Consider the following 17365-nt stretch of genomic DNA (forward strand, 5'->3'; position numbering starts at 1 on the left):
AACCAGGATGGGTAGAGTAGAAGCTGAGGGATAGGAACATGAGAATAGAGACAGGTAAATGTAGTCAATAAACATTTATTAAATCCATACTATATGTCTAAATGCTAGGAAGACCAAAAAAGGCAAAAAGCATTGTTTCTAGTCTCAAGGGCAGTCAACAAATTCTCATGGGAGGGTGGAGAAGGGAAAGAACATTCCAAACAGTATTTGCATAGACATAAATACAGAGTAGATGGAAGATAATCTTAGAGGGAAGGAGCAAGCAGTAGTGGTGGGAGAGAAAGGGGTGGCAGGAGACTTCTTGCAGAAGGTGGGATTTGAGCTGAGACTTGAAGGATGTCGGAGAAGATACTAGGCCGAGGTGAGGAGGGGGTTAGGGCTGGAGATACATCTCTGGAATCATCTATATGCTGATGATAATTTAATCTGCTCCTAATGGGAGATGATTAGGTCTCCAAGCAAGATAATGTAAAATAAGAGAAGTGATCCTAGGACAGACATTTGGAGGACATCCAGGGTTAGTATATGTGCCTTGGATGAATTACCAGTGAAAGAGACTGAGTAAGAATGGTTATACAGGAAGGAAGGAAGAGAGAGCAGTATCATGAGAACCTGGAGAGGGTTGTATTCAGGGGAAGAGGGTGCTCAACAGTGTCAAATGCTGCAGAGAAGTCAAAGGGGCTGAGGACTGAGAAAAGGCCTCTAGATTTAACAGTGATTGTGTATGACTTTAGAGAGAGCAGGATAGCTTTCTCAAGAAGCTTAACTGAGGGCTGGAGGATGATTGTTGGCAGAGATGGTGAAAAAAAAGTAAGGAACCTTTGAAGATTTAGGAGAGGTGGGCCTGTTTGTAGGCAGAACAGAAGAAGACAGTTGATGGGGAGAAATTGAAGAGTAGAAAGACTTTAGGAATGATTGGGTCAATTTGCTAACAAAGACTGGATAGCATGGAATCAATCCCTTGATATGTGTAGCGGGGTTTGCCTTGACAAGGAGAATGATGATATATTCACAACTGGGATATTCAAAGGCACCTGATCTTTTTTTTTAAACCTACGTTAACTCATTAGTAATAGGTTCCAGCTTTCTTTATCTAACTCATTATAAAATTACATATCCTCTAACATTTGTTGACCTTTTAGATGTTAAGCTATTCTCTTAATAGAACCGGCCTCCTCAAAAGCATTTATATTTATATGGCTTTATTTTCCTGAGCCAGATAAAGAAAGGGGCTAGTGGGTGCCAGTAAAGCAAGAGAGAATACACATGTCTTTCTGTGCCTTTTTTGTTTGAATTGACTATGTCCACATAATTTTTGCTTTTTTTGCTTTAGTCAGTAAATAGTATAGTTAGGTCAACTGAGTAGTACTTTGGTGGGCTTTATGTTGTTTCCTTGAAGTCTTGTATCTTTTTGTTTTTGAATATTTTATTTTTTCCCCAGTTACATATAAAAACAGTTTTTAACATGTAATTTTTAAAATTTTGAACTCTAAATTTTCTCCTCCTCTTTCCCTTCACTGCCTTCTTGATATGGTAAGAAATATGATATAGGTTATACATGTGTAATCATGCAAAACATACTTCCATGTTAGTCCTGTTGTGAAAGAAAATACAGTGCTCAACTTATGTGTACATGCACTTGCCCACACCCCTACACACAGATGCTTCCATCTGCATTCAGAATCTATCAGTTCTTTCTTTAGATATGGATAACATTTTTCTTTGTGAGTCCTTTGTACTTGTCTTGTATCACTGTATTGCTAAGAAGAGCTAAGTTATTCATGGTTGATCATCATATGTTGTTGCTATTACTGTATACTATGGTCTCCTGGTTCTGCTCCCTTTACTTTGTATCAATTAGTGTAAGTCTTTCTAGGTTTTTCTGATAATTCTGCTTGTCATTTCTTAAAGTACAGTAGTGAAATCTGGTGTCTGCCCATCAGAAGTACTGAAATGCCTATTTCTAATTTTAGAAAGATAATTCTCATATTTCTTTACTTATAATTGAAGAATTTAAAATTTTTTATGGGTGAAGAATAGAAAAAATTTATCAATTTCATCTAGTTCAAAGTTTAGCTTTTAAATGACCTGTTAAATTCTATATAGGTAAGAATTTTTTGAAACATAATTTATTTTTAAAACAGTCCTTAGTTTAAGGATAGTTATTTTTTGATTTAAATAAAATTTACCAAAGGATTTTTTCCTTATCTACTTATCTTTCACTACAATCTCCACAAATGTCCCTACTAGGATTTAGGAAAAGAAAAAAAGTATTAAAATTCCCTTTTTACCAACATAGACCAAGATGAGGATATCAACAATAGAAATATTTATTTGTTTTAACATAACTAAGCCCACACTTGCATATATGATCTAGAGATACTCTGTAAGCCTAAGGAGCTGAAGAAGTATGTCTGTATATTCTATAGGTTTATTTTGTTTGTTTCTAAATTTTTTGTTATATGTTTCATGTGATTGACAGTTTTCTGGAATTATGCAACTATGTACAGCAAGTGAATGCCATTGCACTGTTGTGGATTGTTTTGTGGAGCTGTTTTGTGTTTTATAGTCAGAGGAAATGATTATGAAACGTTCTTTCTATAGAAGTCTTGGGTCATCTTATAGGGCCAGCCATATTCACCTGCTAATTTTACTTCTCCCCAAAAATGTCTTTTGCTAGTTGTGCTTTTAGGCATCTATAATACATTGGTTTTGTTTTAAATAAAATAGCTATGTTTTTGTCTCCAAACTGGGGGGCCGTTGAATGGATTCAAAGGGAAGTTCCTCAAAGGGAGAGAGTGGGAAGATAGGTCTGATTCCATTCTTTTCATAAGAGCCTCTTCTGAGGCTTCTCTTTCATACAACTAATTATGGTAACCCCTTTATCCATTGCTGCTCAACACTTCGTCACTCTACCTCCTCCCAATGCTAGCTCTACCATACCATATATGATAGACCACATACTATATATATTTGATTGTTCCATAACATATTCCATATTAATGTATGGTATTCCTCATGGAATACCACCTCATGGTGGTTATCTTCTGACACCCAGGTATACCACCTCATGGTGGTTATCTTCTGACATCCAGATACATATAGCAATTATGTAGGTAAAATTTCTTGCCTCTCAGATTAATCCTGGCTGTGGCAGGTATCCTTGGCAGGAGGACTCTGTGCTCCAGGGGAGTAAGACCCATCCTTCCCAACCTTTTCACTTTTGCAGAGAAGAAAGAGTCATTCAGGATAAATAGGTATGGATATGTTATGATCTTTCTTGTGGATCTTAATTATCTTTCTTCCCAAACCTTTCCCCTTTTTGAACTTTACTATTTTGATTAAACTCACCAAATCCTTCCAGTCAATTTTGGTTTCATTCTTCCTTACTCCCTTTCATCATATATATATATATATATATATATATATAAAATCAGTTGTAAAATACTGTTTTTTTTTTTTTTAATCTCCTCACCATAATTCAGGTCTTTCATTTGGACCATTGCAATAAGTCTCCTTGCTTTAAAAATCTCTCCTCTCTAAGTTATTGTCCACACTACTGCCAAAGTAATTTTCCAACTCTATGTCATTCCCTTACTCAGTAAACTCTAGTTTATTATTGATTTGAGATCTTATTGATTTGGGAATCAAATGTTATTCAATTTCATATAAAATTTTATTTTTTTGTTTAAACTTTATAAGATGCATAGTTATTAGTACAATAGTGTATATATGTATATAGTACCTCCTGGGTTGCCCTCTTCCTCTCTCCTCAGTACACATTTTTACTTTTATTTTGGTCCCTATATGGTATCTACGACCTTGTGGAGAAAGGTACTTTGTGGATCTATATTCCTAAAATTATAGCTTACAAGCTCCCACCAGTCAGACGAAAAAGGAGATACTTTATAAATGAATATAGGGACTAGGCCTATGACTTTACTGCTATAGGGAACTTTGGAATTGAGAAAATTTTTAAATCAATATTGGTTGGTAACTTTTCTACAACTTATAGTTTTAGAGAATTGCCAAATTATGAGAGATTAAGTGACTTTCCCAAGGTCATACATCCAGACTGTCAGAGCTAGAAAACATAATTACAGAATAAATTTGGAGGAACAGACAATCTAGAATCTTAAGGGAAATGATGAAAAATAATGAAGAAAGAGAAAAAGGGAGAAAAATAGTACTTCCTGACCTTAAATTATATTATAAAACAGTAATCCTCAAAATTCATTATTACTAATTAAAAAGATAGAAAAGCAGATCATTGGAAAAGATAAGATAAGGAAGAATCAGAAACAGTTTTTTAAATTGTTTAGTTTTCAGTTAGCCTGGGAACATAAATTACTTGGGGAATAATTTCCTATTTTTATGGAAAAACTGGAATGTAGTTTGGTAGAGGTTAGGTTTATATCACCATCTTAAACCCATATGCCATAATAAACTGAAAGTGGATGTGTGATCTGAATACCCAAGTTCATACAATAAAAAATGTAGAAAAGAACCAGAGCAGATGCCTTTCATAATTATAGCAAAACATGGTAATTCTAAACAAGAAACGGGCAATCACAAAGGATGTAATAGTTAATATCAGTTACATGAAATTGTAAAAACTTTTACACAAATATTCTGCAGCTGGTATGAGAAGGGGCAAAGCTAATGATGGGGGGGAGAGGAATCTCTGTAGAAAGCATCTCTCATAGTGGTCTGATAGTGCAGATATTTTGGAACAAACAGTTACATGTGACCAAGAGCCATTTTCCATTTGTGAAGTTGTAAAAGGATATAAAACAAATTATTAATATTAATAAAAATAACAGTTCTTTTTATCAATAATAGAGAAATACAAATCAAAATTACTATTCATTTTCTCTCAGCAAATTGGCAAAGATGAAGAATTTGGGAATGGTCATTGTTGGAGAGGTTGTGGAAAGACAGGTCCACTAATACACTATTGGTGAAGTTGTGAATCATTCCAGCCATTCTAGAAAACAGTTTAGAATCATTCTAAGAAAATGACTAAAATATTCATACTCTGATTCAGAAAACCCACTGTTGGGCATATATCTCAAAGAGGGATATGTGCAAAAATAGTTGTAGCAACTCTTTTTATTGTAAGCAGAACATTAAAAACAAAGTATATGGCCATCATTTAAGGAATAATTTAGCAAATTGTGGTATGTGAATTTACAAATGAATGTTATTGTACTATAATAAATGCTGAAAATGGAAAATTCAGAAAGATACGGGAAGATTTATACAAACAATTGGAGAATGAAGTAAGCAGAAACAAGAAAACTACATACATAATGACTACAACACTGATGAAAAGAACAATGAGACTACTCATTGTGTAATTATAATGACTTAACCTTGTCCACCACCACCAACAACAAAAAAGGTGAACAGAAACTATCAATTAAAAAAATCAGGACAAAAGTAGATGCATATTTTTTTCCTATGAATTGCTGGTGTTTTAATATTTTGAGTTGATTTCAAAGATTTTGTTAGATCTGTAATTTTCAGAGCTAGACAGTACTTTCATATATAGTTAATCAAAGTAGGGCTCAGGCAGCAAATTAGAAGCAGGGAAATATTAAAAATGCCTACTTTTCATCTTCTGTGCAGGCTCAACCTGAAAAGTCAGTTTCTTTTGTACATTTCTTTTCTAGCAGCAACAAAATGCTGCCGAAAAGTTTGCCATTTCATCTCTGTATGCAGTTTCTGAATCATGCTCTCCTCACAGCAGTCACCTAGTCACTACCAAGGTAGAGAATCCATAAAGAAAGAAAAAAAAAACCATATAGAATAGTTTTAGCTTCTGCTCACTGGACAGCTTTAAAGAATCCATGCTTTTCTGCATTATGCTTACTCAACCTATGACTATTATGAAATTCTGTTTTCTGTAGTTTTGCCTCACCTGGCGTCTTGAAGATAACCTTTCGACAGTTTTTGAAATCATAGACCACCAGCTTATAACTTTAGTACTTTAGTGGCTCAGTGATCACATCAGTGTGGGGATTCTTTCCATCAGGAAGATGGCAGCTGATCCATGCTTTCTTACTTTGTGTGGTTTTTAAAATGTCCTTAGAACTATCTAAGGGATTTGCCCAGCATGCCAGAGGCTTTCCTCTACATTTTTCCTCTATTTTGTGGCTTGTCACTAGAGTACTGGGGTTGTCCAGCTTTTTTTGCCAATTTATTATATATTTTCTTGATGGTATTCTCTAACCCAGTGATCTGGGTGTGCATGATCTGGAAACCTTTGGAAGTCCCCAAGATTCTTTCAGGGAATCTATGAGGTCAAAATATTTTATGATTTATTAATTTTAATTTCTAACATGGTAAATATTGATAGATGTACCACAATTACACAATAATTACACAATTAACAAAAGCTTTTTTTCAGGAAGTCTGCAATAACCCCAAGATCCTTTCAGGGAATTTATGAGGTCAAAATATTTTATGATTTATTAATTTTAATTTCTAACATGGCAAATATTGATAGATGTACCACAATTACACAATAATTACACAATTAACAAAAGCTTTTTTTCCAGGAAGTCTGCAATAATCTTCTTAAGAGTACAAAAAGTTCTTCAGATCAGAATGCTTGAGAAATCCCTTCCTAAAGCCACTTCTTGTATAGAAGTCAACTTTGGAAAAATCCTGCAGCTTTTGTGTGCCCAGAATGTGTCTCTGAGGCACCTACCACTGATTCTTCATTGGCTATTGAATTTCAGCGTTTGAAACCATATAGTATTGTCAGGAGAACATTATGTTTTAAAAAGATAGACCTTTGTGCCAGGGAGCAGGTTGGACTTGCTAAAATCACTATACAATTTCCTAACTGCAATCCATCAACTTTTTCACCAAAATAATTTTTTTTGTTCTTTCTGACAAGGGAATCCCTTGACACATCTGAAATGCTATGTAGCAAGAATTGGATAAGTAAGAGTAAAGGAACCCTGAAAATTCATACTTTGAAGCAAAAAAGATAAATGTAGAATGAAAAATTATTTCTTAAATTGAAAATTGCTTAAAACAAGATTTATTGAATTTCTTTTAACTAAAGACCTAGTATTATGCTTTTTTCTTAGTATAAAAATAAACTTTAAAATAGTATCATCACTTTTTATGAAAGAACAACATACATTATCAAAGTAAATATTTTGATGATTTTCGCAGTATAGTTTGCCTGATGGATTGTATATATGACCTGAACAGTTTCCTGTGCCTATAAAAGTTTTTTTCCCCCTCCTCCTTTTACAATTGCTAGTATTCTCTCTTCCAAATTACTTTGTGTTTAATTGTATTTATTAATTTTGCATTTATGCTGGACATGTTTTATGTGTACTTCTTGTGTCTCCCTTTAGAATATAAGCTCTTTCAAAGGAGAAATTGTTTCACTGGGTGGCATAATAAGTAGATCCTGTTCTTGGAGTCAGGACATTCAGATATTTACTAGCTGTGTGACTCTGGGGAAATCACTAAATCATTGTCTGCCTCAGTTTCCTCATTTATTAAGGGGGGAATAATAACAGCACCTACCTACTTCTTAGGGTTATTGTGAGGATAAAATGAAATAATATGTGCAAAGTGTTTTGAAAACTTTAAAACACCATTATGTAAATGCTGGCTATTAAGATTATTATTGTATTTCCTAATAGTCTGCACTGAACATGACATATAGTAGATGCTAAATAAGTATTTGTTGATTAATTGATTCTTCCACCTCCAACATTCACATAGCAATAATAGCATTACCTTTGGTAGTGTTAACTGCTGTCACTTAAAAAAACATTGAATTTTGTTTCTTTTACAGCACTTCTCTTTTTTTGGATTTCCTGTTTTGATACTAAATTTATCAATGAAAGAGACTGTCACTTGTCTTGCACTGCCTTAGTGTATATAACCCAGTTGTTTTGTTTAGGTTTTTGTCTGTCAGTGTTTCTCAAAATAATGTCCTATTCTTATTTTACAGAAAACTGAAGTGTTGTTTGCCTTTTCCTTCACCAGGGGGCAGTAGTGTTCTTTAGTTGTCTTAACCTCTGCCTTTCAAGCTGTTCTTTGAAATAAAATGCAGAATCAGTTGTGAAGTCTGTAGTTGTGGGAAAACTATGTTTACATTTCTAATCTGTATATAACAATAGAGTTCTGTTAGTAACATTTTTGAAGTTAATGCTATTAATCAGATGAATACAGACCAAATAAATGAAATCATCACCATTTCACTCCTTTAAAATTGAATATGATCTTATAATTATATCTGTTGGGTGAAATAGAATGGATGAAAAAGCTTTTGAAGATAGTAACATATTCGTCAAATTCTACCATATTTTAAAGTTATTTGATGTTTCTAGGACATACCAGCTCTAATTTTAAAAAATCAACTGAATTTTTATTATTCTATATAGTAATTTTGGGGAGCTTTAAAATTATTTTTGTAGTACTTGTTAGGTTAGCCACCACCAACAAAAAAACAAAATAAAACACCTTTTTCTAAGGTTTGAGGATTTTTATTTATTGGGTTTTATTGCTTAAGGCATTTTCATTGCCTGGTAAATTTATTACCTAAAATCAACAACGTAATAAGGTTAGACTGATGTTAATTTTTTAAATTATGAATTTTTGGGTGGATTTATAACTGTAATTTTTGTTTTATTTCCTTTAAGAAGGTTTCCTTGTGTTTTTTTTTTTTTCTCATTTTTCTCTTTCTTTGAACAACTAGGATAAAATCGCCTTGACAACAGAAATCTCATTTATCTTGTGGTAAATTGGATTATACTCAGGTTGCAGATGGTACTTTATTTATGGAAAGGAAATTATGACTTCAAGTTAAAATAGGATCTTCAGATACTAAATTTCAGGGTCAGGAGTATTTAATCTCATTTCTTAAATTTATGAAAAGTCCTACTTAGAATGGATTTTCTTATGTAAAATCCTACAATATTCTGTTGAGCCCTATTAGAATAGCAATTGACTTTGTGATATGTATAGTTTTATACTCAGTATATTGAAAACTATTTTCAAATGTCCTTGGATCCTAAATTTCTTTTTCCTTTTATTTTTGATTGAAGCAACTCTACTCTGGCTAGTGAGAGAAATTCACAGAAATGTTTATATAGGAAGCAGTGTTATCTTTTGGTTCTTCAGACCCAACTAATTCAGTAGAGGGAGCACATTTTAACAACACTTATTCTAAGAGCTCTGTTGACACCATTGATTATGCTGGTTTACGAACAAAGAAATAGGCCACGTTATTTTTAAACCAAAACATATACCCAGTGTATTAGTATCTGATTTCTCCAAAAAAACAAAACAAAACTGCTATTCACCATTATAGTTGATCATCATATAAAGAAAGGTATTCTTATACCAATTATGTTAACAGTTTTAACAAATCAAGTTATACAAAATTAATAAATAACTGATGTACACATAAAAATATAACTAGACCAATCTCCAGCATAGACTTGCCTGTTAAAACTATTCATCCTTCAAGGCTTATATTCAAATAGCACTCATTTGAATCCTATTCATTTATCATTCCCCCATCATCTTCCTTGCTCTGAATATTTAGGAACATATTCCTATTTATATTTTAGTTATTTGTATATGTTTTTCCTTATTATACAATGAGTTTATAGAGGAGAGGTATGACATTTAATTTTTTAATTATCTCCATCAGCTAGTTTCTTAAATATAATAAAAACTTAATAAGTGTTTGAATGAGCATAGAAATGTCCATTATTCCAGTGATCCTTATGTTGTCTTTTCATTTAATCTCTAATTATAGTACTTCATCTAATTCCTTCGATTAAATTTTTAATAGTATTTTCTTTTTTGCTTTGGAGCCAAGAAGATATAAAGTACTTTGTACATTTTTAAATGCTACACATATAAGTTGTTATTATAATTATTCTTTGGAAAAAAGAATGGAAAGTGTTATTACTGTTCAATGTCTTTCTTAGGATGATTGTTTGGTAAGAAAGCCTGTGTCTCTAAAGAGTTTTTCTTTATTATAAATTACAGTGATTTAAAGTTTTATAACATCATACCTTTTGGTCTGAGGAGAAATTCTGTGAAATCATGGGCTTCTTATTCATGTATTCTGAGCAGAGATTCCAGTTTAATGATAAGCAGCAAGTTTCCATTTATATCAACCATGGTAGTTATTAAAGCACAAGGGATTCTTAAGGACACACCAGTGATTTGTCTTGTAGGACAGATAATTGAATATCCTTTCCCTATTTATTCATTCAGCAAACATGCCTAGTGTGGATCAGTGAACTGGGCAATGTACTATAATGAAAAAAAATTTTAAGTTCTTATAATGTGCTAAATATTTTCCTAAGTGCTGGGGATACAAATATAAAAACAAGAGAGTTCCTGCCTTCAAAGAACTTATCTTCTAATGGAGAACACAAAAACTAAAAAGAACTATAGTTTGAAAAGACTGAATGGATGGTACTACTATATAGTTTGAAGAAGGTTAGAATGTAGTGGCTGACTGGGTTCTAGATAAGTCAATGTCCATTAAAGCCCAAGGATGGGGGTATGATTGAGCTAGCTGAATCAGGTGATAGAGGAAATAGGAAGGTAAATCATAAATGTCGCCTCTCCTCAGGGAGTTCACATTTGAGTAGTAGCATCAACAACTTCAAACTGAAAAGGACCTTACAGGTCATATCATCCAACCCCTCTTCTTTTACAGAAGTGGGGGTTGTGGCCCAGAGAATTGAATTCTTAAAATAACTTGACTATCATTATATAGGTAATAAGTGGCAGAGCAAGATTTGAACTTAGGTCTTCTGTCTTCAAGTTCATTGTTCTTCATATACTTTGGTCCTTTACCTTCCCTCCTCTTATCACATCCACTGCACTCTAAGCCCAACCCTTTCCCCAAACATTCTCCTTTAATTTCTGTTGAGAAGAGCACTGTCCTTCTAGGAGTCTGGTTTATTAAGGTCAGAATCATTCTTAACTCTTCTCTCATATTCAGTCTATTGTCATTCCATCCCAACAACATTTCTCACGTCCATTCCTTCCTCTTATCACTTCTCCTCTCTCCCTTTTTAGAAGTAGACTGATGGGTCATTTTGTCTCCAGTACCTTTCCTATCTAATTCATCCTTCACATGATTGCCAAATTAATACTCATATGACCCATGTTTGACTGTACAGTTTTCTTGCTGCCTGGCATTTACAGGCCTTTCCAAGCTGTCTCACAGCTGCTTTTCTAGACTTCTCCCATATCAGTCTCTTTTCTGTATCCTGCCTTCCAGACAAATAGAACCCTTAGCTACTCACTGAACTTAAGGTCCATCTCTCTTCTCTGTGCCTCTGTTGGTAGGCTCTGCCACATATAATCTTTCTTCTCCTTTTTTTCCCACTCAAGTTTCAGCTCAGTGAAGCTTGTTCCTTTATTCATTTCATTTTCATCCTCCCTCCTTTCCCTTAAGTGTTAGTGCTCCTTTCTTCCATAGATTACCCTGTATTTGACATATACATGTTGTCATTCCTCCAGTGAGATATAAATATGTTTTTGTCTTTTGTCTTTATATTCTCACTGCTTAGAATACCGTTTTTCTAGGTGCTGCAGTAGATATAACACTGGGCCTGGAGTCAAGAAGACCTGAGTTCAAATTTAGCTTCAGACACTTATTAGCTTTGTGACCCTGGGCAGGTCACTTAAGCTGTACTTGCTTCAATTTCCCTAACTGTAAAATGGGGATAATAACAGCATCTACCTCACAGGGTTGTTGTGAGAATTAAATGAAATAATAGTTGTAAAGCACTTTGCCCAGTGCACAGAATAGGTGCTATATAAATGCTTAGTCCCTTTCTCCCTTCCCCTTATATATAGTAGAAATTTATTAAATGTTTAAGATCTATCAAGGAAGGTAAAGGCATAATAAAATTGATTATGGTAAATAAATGAGAGAGGTATCAATAAGACATTGTGAACAGATCATTTCCCACTAGAAACTAGGGAAAATTTCTTGAAAGAATTATTTTTGTCCAAATAATGTCTGGACCTGGAAAGGACCTTAGAGATCATCTGATTCAGCTCTGTTATTTTACAGATAAGGGAACTGAGATCCAGAGTACTCTAGAATCCCACAGTATAATAAAAAGAGTGGGATTCAAACCTGGGATTCTTTACTACAAGACCAGGATTCTTCTATTGTACCATGCATATCAAATATAATTGTAAAGGTGGAGATTTAATCAGTCAATCAGCTGTGCCTCAGGGTAGCCTACTTGAATGTCATCAGATAAGAACAACTCTGTTGAATCAGTCAATTAAAGACCATGAACTAAGTTCAGATGAGGCCTTCAGAGTGGAAGGCACTAACATCTAGAGCTCCAATAAATTTGGAAGGAGAGAAAGACTTGGGACAAATAAAATGATGCTACACAGGAGTTATATTGGGATTGATTGAAGAAACAGTCATATCTTTGGGGCTTGGAAAAAATAGCAAGCCAGTTCATATTTGGGCATTCTAGTGGTAGGCCAGCCCAATGGTAGAAGATTTCCCCAAGCCCCTGAAGGAGAAAGGGAAAGGGAGCAGGCATTTATTAAGTACTGCTATGTACCAAGCATTGTGATAAGGGCTTAACGACTATTATCTTATTTGATCCTCACAACAACCCTGGGAAGCAGGTGATATTGTTATGCCTACACAAGCTGAGAAAATTGGGGCAGATAATGGTTAATTGACTTGTCCAGGGCCACACAACTAACATGTCTGAGATCAGATATCAGCTTGAGTTTTCCTGATTCTAGGCCCACTGTGAACTTTTGGTGGTGGTGACGGTGGACAAAGAACATCTGTTCCCTTTTCTTCCTTGACCTCAGAAAAAGACCTTGCAAACTTCAAAAGGTTTGAAGATTTTGTACTTCCCATGAGTTTCCCAGCTTTGTTCCTGGAACAGCAGTGGTTGCTGGCAGTATCCACATCAGGAGCCCAAGTCAACCCTGATATCCTAAAGAGAGGCAATATCAGAGTTCTACAAGGGGTCTTAGATGAAAGCTACTCCTGCCTAAAAAAGAGCTTCTTTGGGACCTCATGATGGGTTGGAAAGACATTCTCAAACCCCCCTTTGCCATATGTATTCTAACCAATTTTCCCTTGGATTCGGTTTGTACTTATGGAAAATGTGCCCTCAGTTGGGAGGAATGCTTTGAAACAACTGTTCTTATTATTCCTAAATCAATATGTTTCTTAAAAAGCTAATTGTGTCTCGTTGATATAATTGATTGTAATTGATATAAATTGATAATCAGTAGGAAGCTGATGGAGACTCATGTATCATGGGGGTTCCAGTACAATATAACACTAACCCTTTCCAAACCTGCAGGGTAAGAGCCAACACCCTTTGGGAACCCAACCTGCCAGTGCTAGTGGAAGATTAGGAGAGCTGGGCCCAAAACCTTTGTTGCTATATTAGAAAATGGAAACTTTATATCTTTTTTTTTCTTGAGAACCAAAGAGAACTGAATTCGAAGTAATAGAACCTGGATTGGACCCCCAGTTCTACCACCTACTTGTTTTATGACAATTTACTTGATTTCTCTGAACCACTGTTCCCTTTTCTGTAAAATAGGCACAATAGTGCTCTACTATCTGCATCAGAAGGTTGTTCTGAAGAAAGTACTATCTAAACATAAGCTATTAGTGCAATTATAGAATTTTTGAATTCTTGAAAGTTTAATCTGAAACCAAAAGTGTAATGATATTATAAACTGTAAAGTGTAATATTAATGTACCCTATTATTTTCTCTGATCAATTTTTAAGCAACAGTACATTGAGATGTTAGCTATTTTTCTTTTTTTCCTCCTAGCATTTTCAAGTTTAGATTTTTTTTTGCTATTCTGACCTTCACAGTCATCAATAAACTTATACAGTTCCACATATAAAGAAGAGCAGAAAAAGGAGGATTATATATGAAACCACTAATCTCTTTTCCATAGAGCTTGCGTTTTTAAAAAAAATACATAATAAATTCAAGATAGTTCCAAAGTTGTCCTGCTTATTCATTCACTCACTGAATTTTATTGTTTTCTCTTTTATGCATTAAAATATTTATTTCAATGATATTTCTCTTTTTCATTTTGGCATGAATGTCACTCTTACTTCCCCAACCCTCAATAGCTCCCTTCCTTTATAACAAACACAGCCAAGCAAAACAAATTCACACATTGGCCCTATCTGAAAATGTATATCTGATTCTCTACCTCTAGTCAATCCTCCCTTGGCTCAAGAGGTGGGAAACACGTTTTATCATTGGTTTTCTGGACTTGTGATCTGGGTGTTCAGCAGCCTAGGGAACAGAACAACTTTATAATGGCCCCTGAATGGGAATTGCTTGGGGAAGTGGATGGGGTAGAGCCTTAATCTCCCCTTCCTTTTGACTAGAAGATGACCTTGTGAACTTTAAAAGGTCATAGGATTTGGATTTCACTTTATTGTTCTAGCAGCTTTAGGAACTGGCAGTGGAGTCTGCATCAGGATTCGAAATAGACCTGTTCCTTGGAGGCTCTTGCTTCCTTCTACACAGAGCCTAAGAGGAACTTCATTGAGGAGTTCAAAGGGCAAAAAGGACTAACAGTAATCAGAAGCTGTGAATTTATCTCTTTGCTCATGAGTGGATTTGATTCCACTTTTTCCTTAACTCTGTCTATACTGGTAGGAGGATGTGTCACTGACTTTGATTTTGTAGCAACCCTTCATATGGCGCTACCTTGGTAAGCACTCTTTGGTAAAAACTAATTAATAAAAACTAATCTGACTAATGCATATCATATAATAATTAACAGAGGAAAACGTACCAGTGGATCTCATGTAGAAAACCAACTCATGAGACCCTTGGTGAGCCCTACATATGTGAGGGGAAAAGAGCTTGCTTTTCTTGGGGAGGGTTGAGAGAATGAGTCTGAGTATGCACTTTTTGTTTTCTTAGGTTTCTTTCAATCTATCCCATTATAGTCATACACCATTCTTCAAATGATGAATGCTCACTTTGGTTCCATTTTATAGTTATTAAGAAAATGCTGCTGTGAACATTTTTGTGTTTATAGGACCTTTCTCTCTTTTTTAAAAATTTGTTTTGAAGGTAGGATTTCTGTGTAGGGTTGTATTGCATAGTTTAGTGCCTTTTGAACATATTCCGAATCGTATTCTAGAATGCATGAGTTCTACTAGCAATGCATTATAGTATTTGTCCTCCCACAACCTTTCTGACAATTGTCATTTTTCTTTTTTGTCACATTTGCCAGTCTTATGAGTGATTATAATCAGTGATGGAACAGATTTTATATGATTTATATGATTTTATATGATTATATAGTGAGTGAACAACTCACTAAGGCCTTCAAAGCCTTATGGTCTAGTTTGAACCTAAGCCTTTGGATGGGCTCTGAAGTTTATATTACGTTGAATTGCAAATTCGAAGAAGTAGCTTAAGTGTTGCCGGAGCTTGGGAGAGAGCTTAGCTTAATTAAAGTGCTGGATTTGTGTTGGAGAGATGCAAGGTAAAGTCTTGTAGTTCTTAATTATGAGAGTGTAATGAATAGGGGGGTTAGGGGAAGTCCCTTATTTTTCTTCTTATGAGAATTGCTTGTTTCTATCCTTTGATTTTTTAATTTTTAGGAATGGATCTTGTTTTTATGTTTTAATCAATTCCATGTATATCTAGGAAATCAGACATTTATCAGAGAAACTAATTGAAACAAAAAAACTTTTGCTTTTTACTTTCAACTCTATCTTATAATTCAAATTATATTGATTTTTGTGAAAAATTTTTTTAAAATTTTATATAATCAGATAAATAATACTTCTATCCAGAGGCAAGAGAGTTATTTCCTTCTTCTGTCTTTAATTTATTTTGATTGTGATTTTTTAAATACTTAGGTTATGTATAAGTTTGGGATTTATTGTGCTTTAATGATATGAAATTGTGGTTTAAAACCTATTTCTGTTAGATTGCATTTCAATTTTCCTAGTAGGTTTCATCAAATAGTGATTCTTTATTCCAGGAATTGGGATCTTTGGGTTCATGATCATTTGCTTCTGGATTTTGTGTATCTACTCTGATCAAATATTTTTTTCTTTTTTTTTTTTTTTTTTTGTTAGTACCATATAGTTTTAATGATTACTGCTTTGTACTATAATTTAAAATATCGTATTTTTCCTCTCCCCTCTTTTTTTTTCATGATTTATGTTGAGATACTTTCCCTTTTGTTCCTACAGGTAAATTTTTTTCCCCCTATTTCATAAATTAATCCTTTGAAAAAACATGATGTGGTACTGAATTAGTGAATTGTTTAAAGTAATATTATTATTTTTATCTTGTTGATATGACTCAGCCAGGAGGAAATAATCTTTCTCCAGTTATTTAGGACTTCAATTATTTATTTTATTTCTATCAAGTCAACAGGAATACAAGTACAAACAAAAGGAAACCGAGTCTCTACCCTTAAGGAGCTTACATCCTAACAGGAAAATACATTTAAAAGGGAGCTATAAAGTAAAGGTGAGGGGATAGTAGAAGGTATTTATGCTGGAGAAAGTCTGGAGTGCTGGTTTGGGCTTTTCTTCAAAATGGAGGTTCTGAGAACAACTTACTAATGTGAGAAAGGGGCTAGCAAGCAGAGGGAGAAAGAGACACCTGAGGCATGGTGGCGTGGCCTGGAGAATGAGGGATGAAAATGTTTTTTGTAAAAAATGTGTTTTCTAGTTCTATGTCTTATGTTAGAAGTTGTCATTTTTCTACTCTGGATTGGTTTATATACAAATAATTATATATGCTGGCTAAAAATAAAAGCATAGGACCTATGTTAAATATAGAAAAATCCTGTTTATAATCTTCTTTAAAGATTTAATTTTTTTGGCTTCTTTTCTTATTCTTTATTTGTCAAATATGATTAAAATGCTACTACTTATTCCTTAGCAAAATTTTTGTTATGAATTTAAACATTAACAATCATGAACATTTCATAATATAAAGAGGAACAGAAAACAGCATTGTATATAATGTATGCATTCTTAAACACACATTTATGCCATCTGATTCACAATAACAGATTGACAAACCTTTGTTAGTGAGAAAAACAGATGTCAGAAATGCCATCCATGTAATGCTGTTAGACAAAATCCTATTCACTGCCAAAGTATGGAATTTTCATTGTATAGTGGGATGTTTTCTTAGGGTGGTATCGTTATATATAGAGGTGGAATTTGTTTTAAAATTCTTTTCTTACCAATTTGAAAAATTAATAAAGTATCTCTTTAACAGCAGGATTACTTTGTTAAGTATTAATGAGGTGGAATAAGACACTTGTTTTAATGCTTGA

The 17365-nt window shown here is 33.9% G+C and overlaps 1 protein-coding gene across 4 annotated transcripts in view; it reads left to right on the forward strand.

Annotated features, from left to right (window-relative positions):
- The window catches only part of COMMD10 (COMM domain containing 10), a 239350-nt gene that overhangs the window by 44645 nt on the left and 177340 nt on the right, over positions 1 to 17365 (forward strand). Inside the window, exon 6 of one of the 4 annotated variants that reach the window (XM_031938749.1) lies at positions 3138 to 3381. The exons of 2 other annotated variants lie outside the window; for them this stretch is intronic. In XM_031938749.1, the coding sequence (XP_031794609.1) occupies positions 3138 to 3257 (120 nt within the window). In that variant the 3' untranslated portion in view covers positions 3258 to 3381. Of the gene's footprint in view, positions 1 to 3137; positions 3385 to 17365 lie in introns of those variants that run through there. One more of the 4 variants, XM_031938759.1, reaches the window with a different exon arrangement.

This window comes from Sarcophilus harrisii, chromosome 1 (assembly GCF_902635505.1).
Source record: "Sarcophilus harrisii chromosome 1, mSarHar1.11, whole genome shotgun sequence".
In the NCBI taxonomy this organism is placed as follows: domain Eukaryota; kingdom Metazoa; phylum Chordata; class Mammalia; order Dasyuromorphia; family Dasyuridae; genus Sarcophilus; species Sarcophilus harrisii.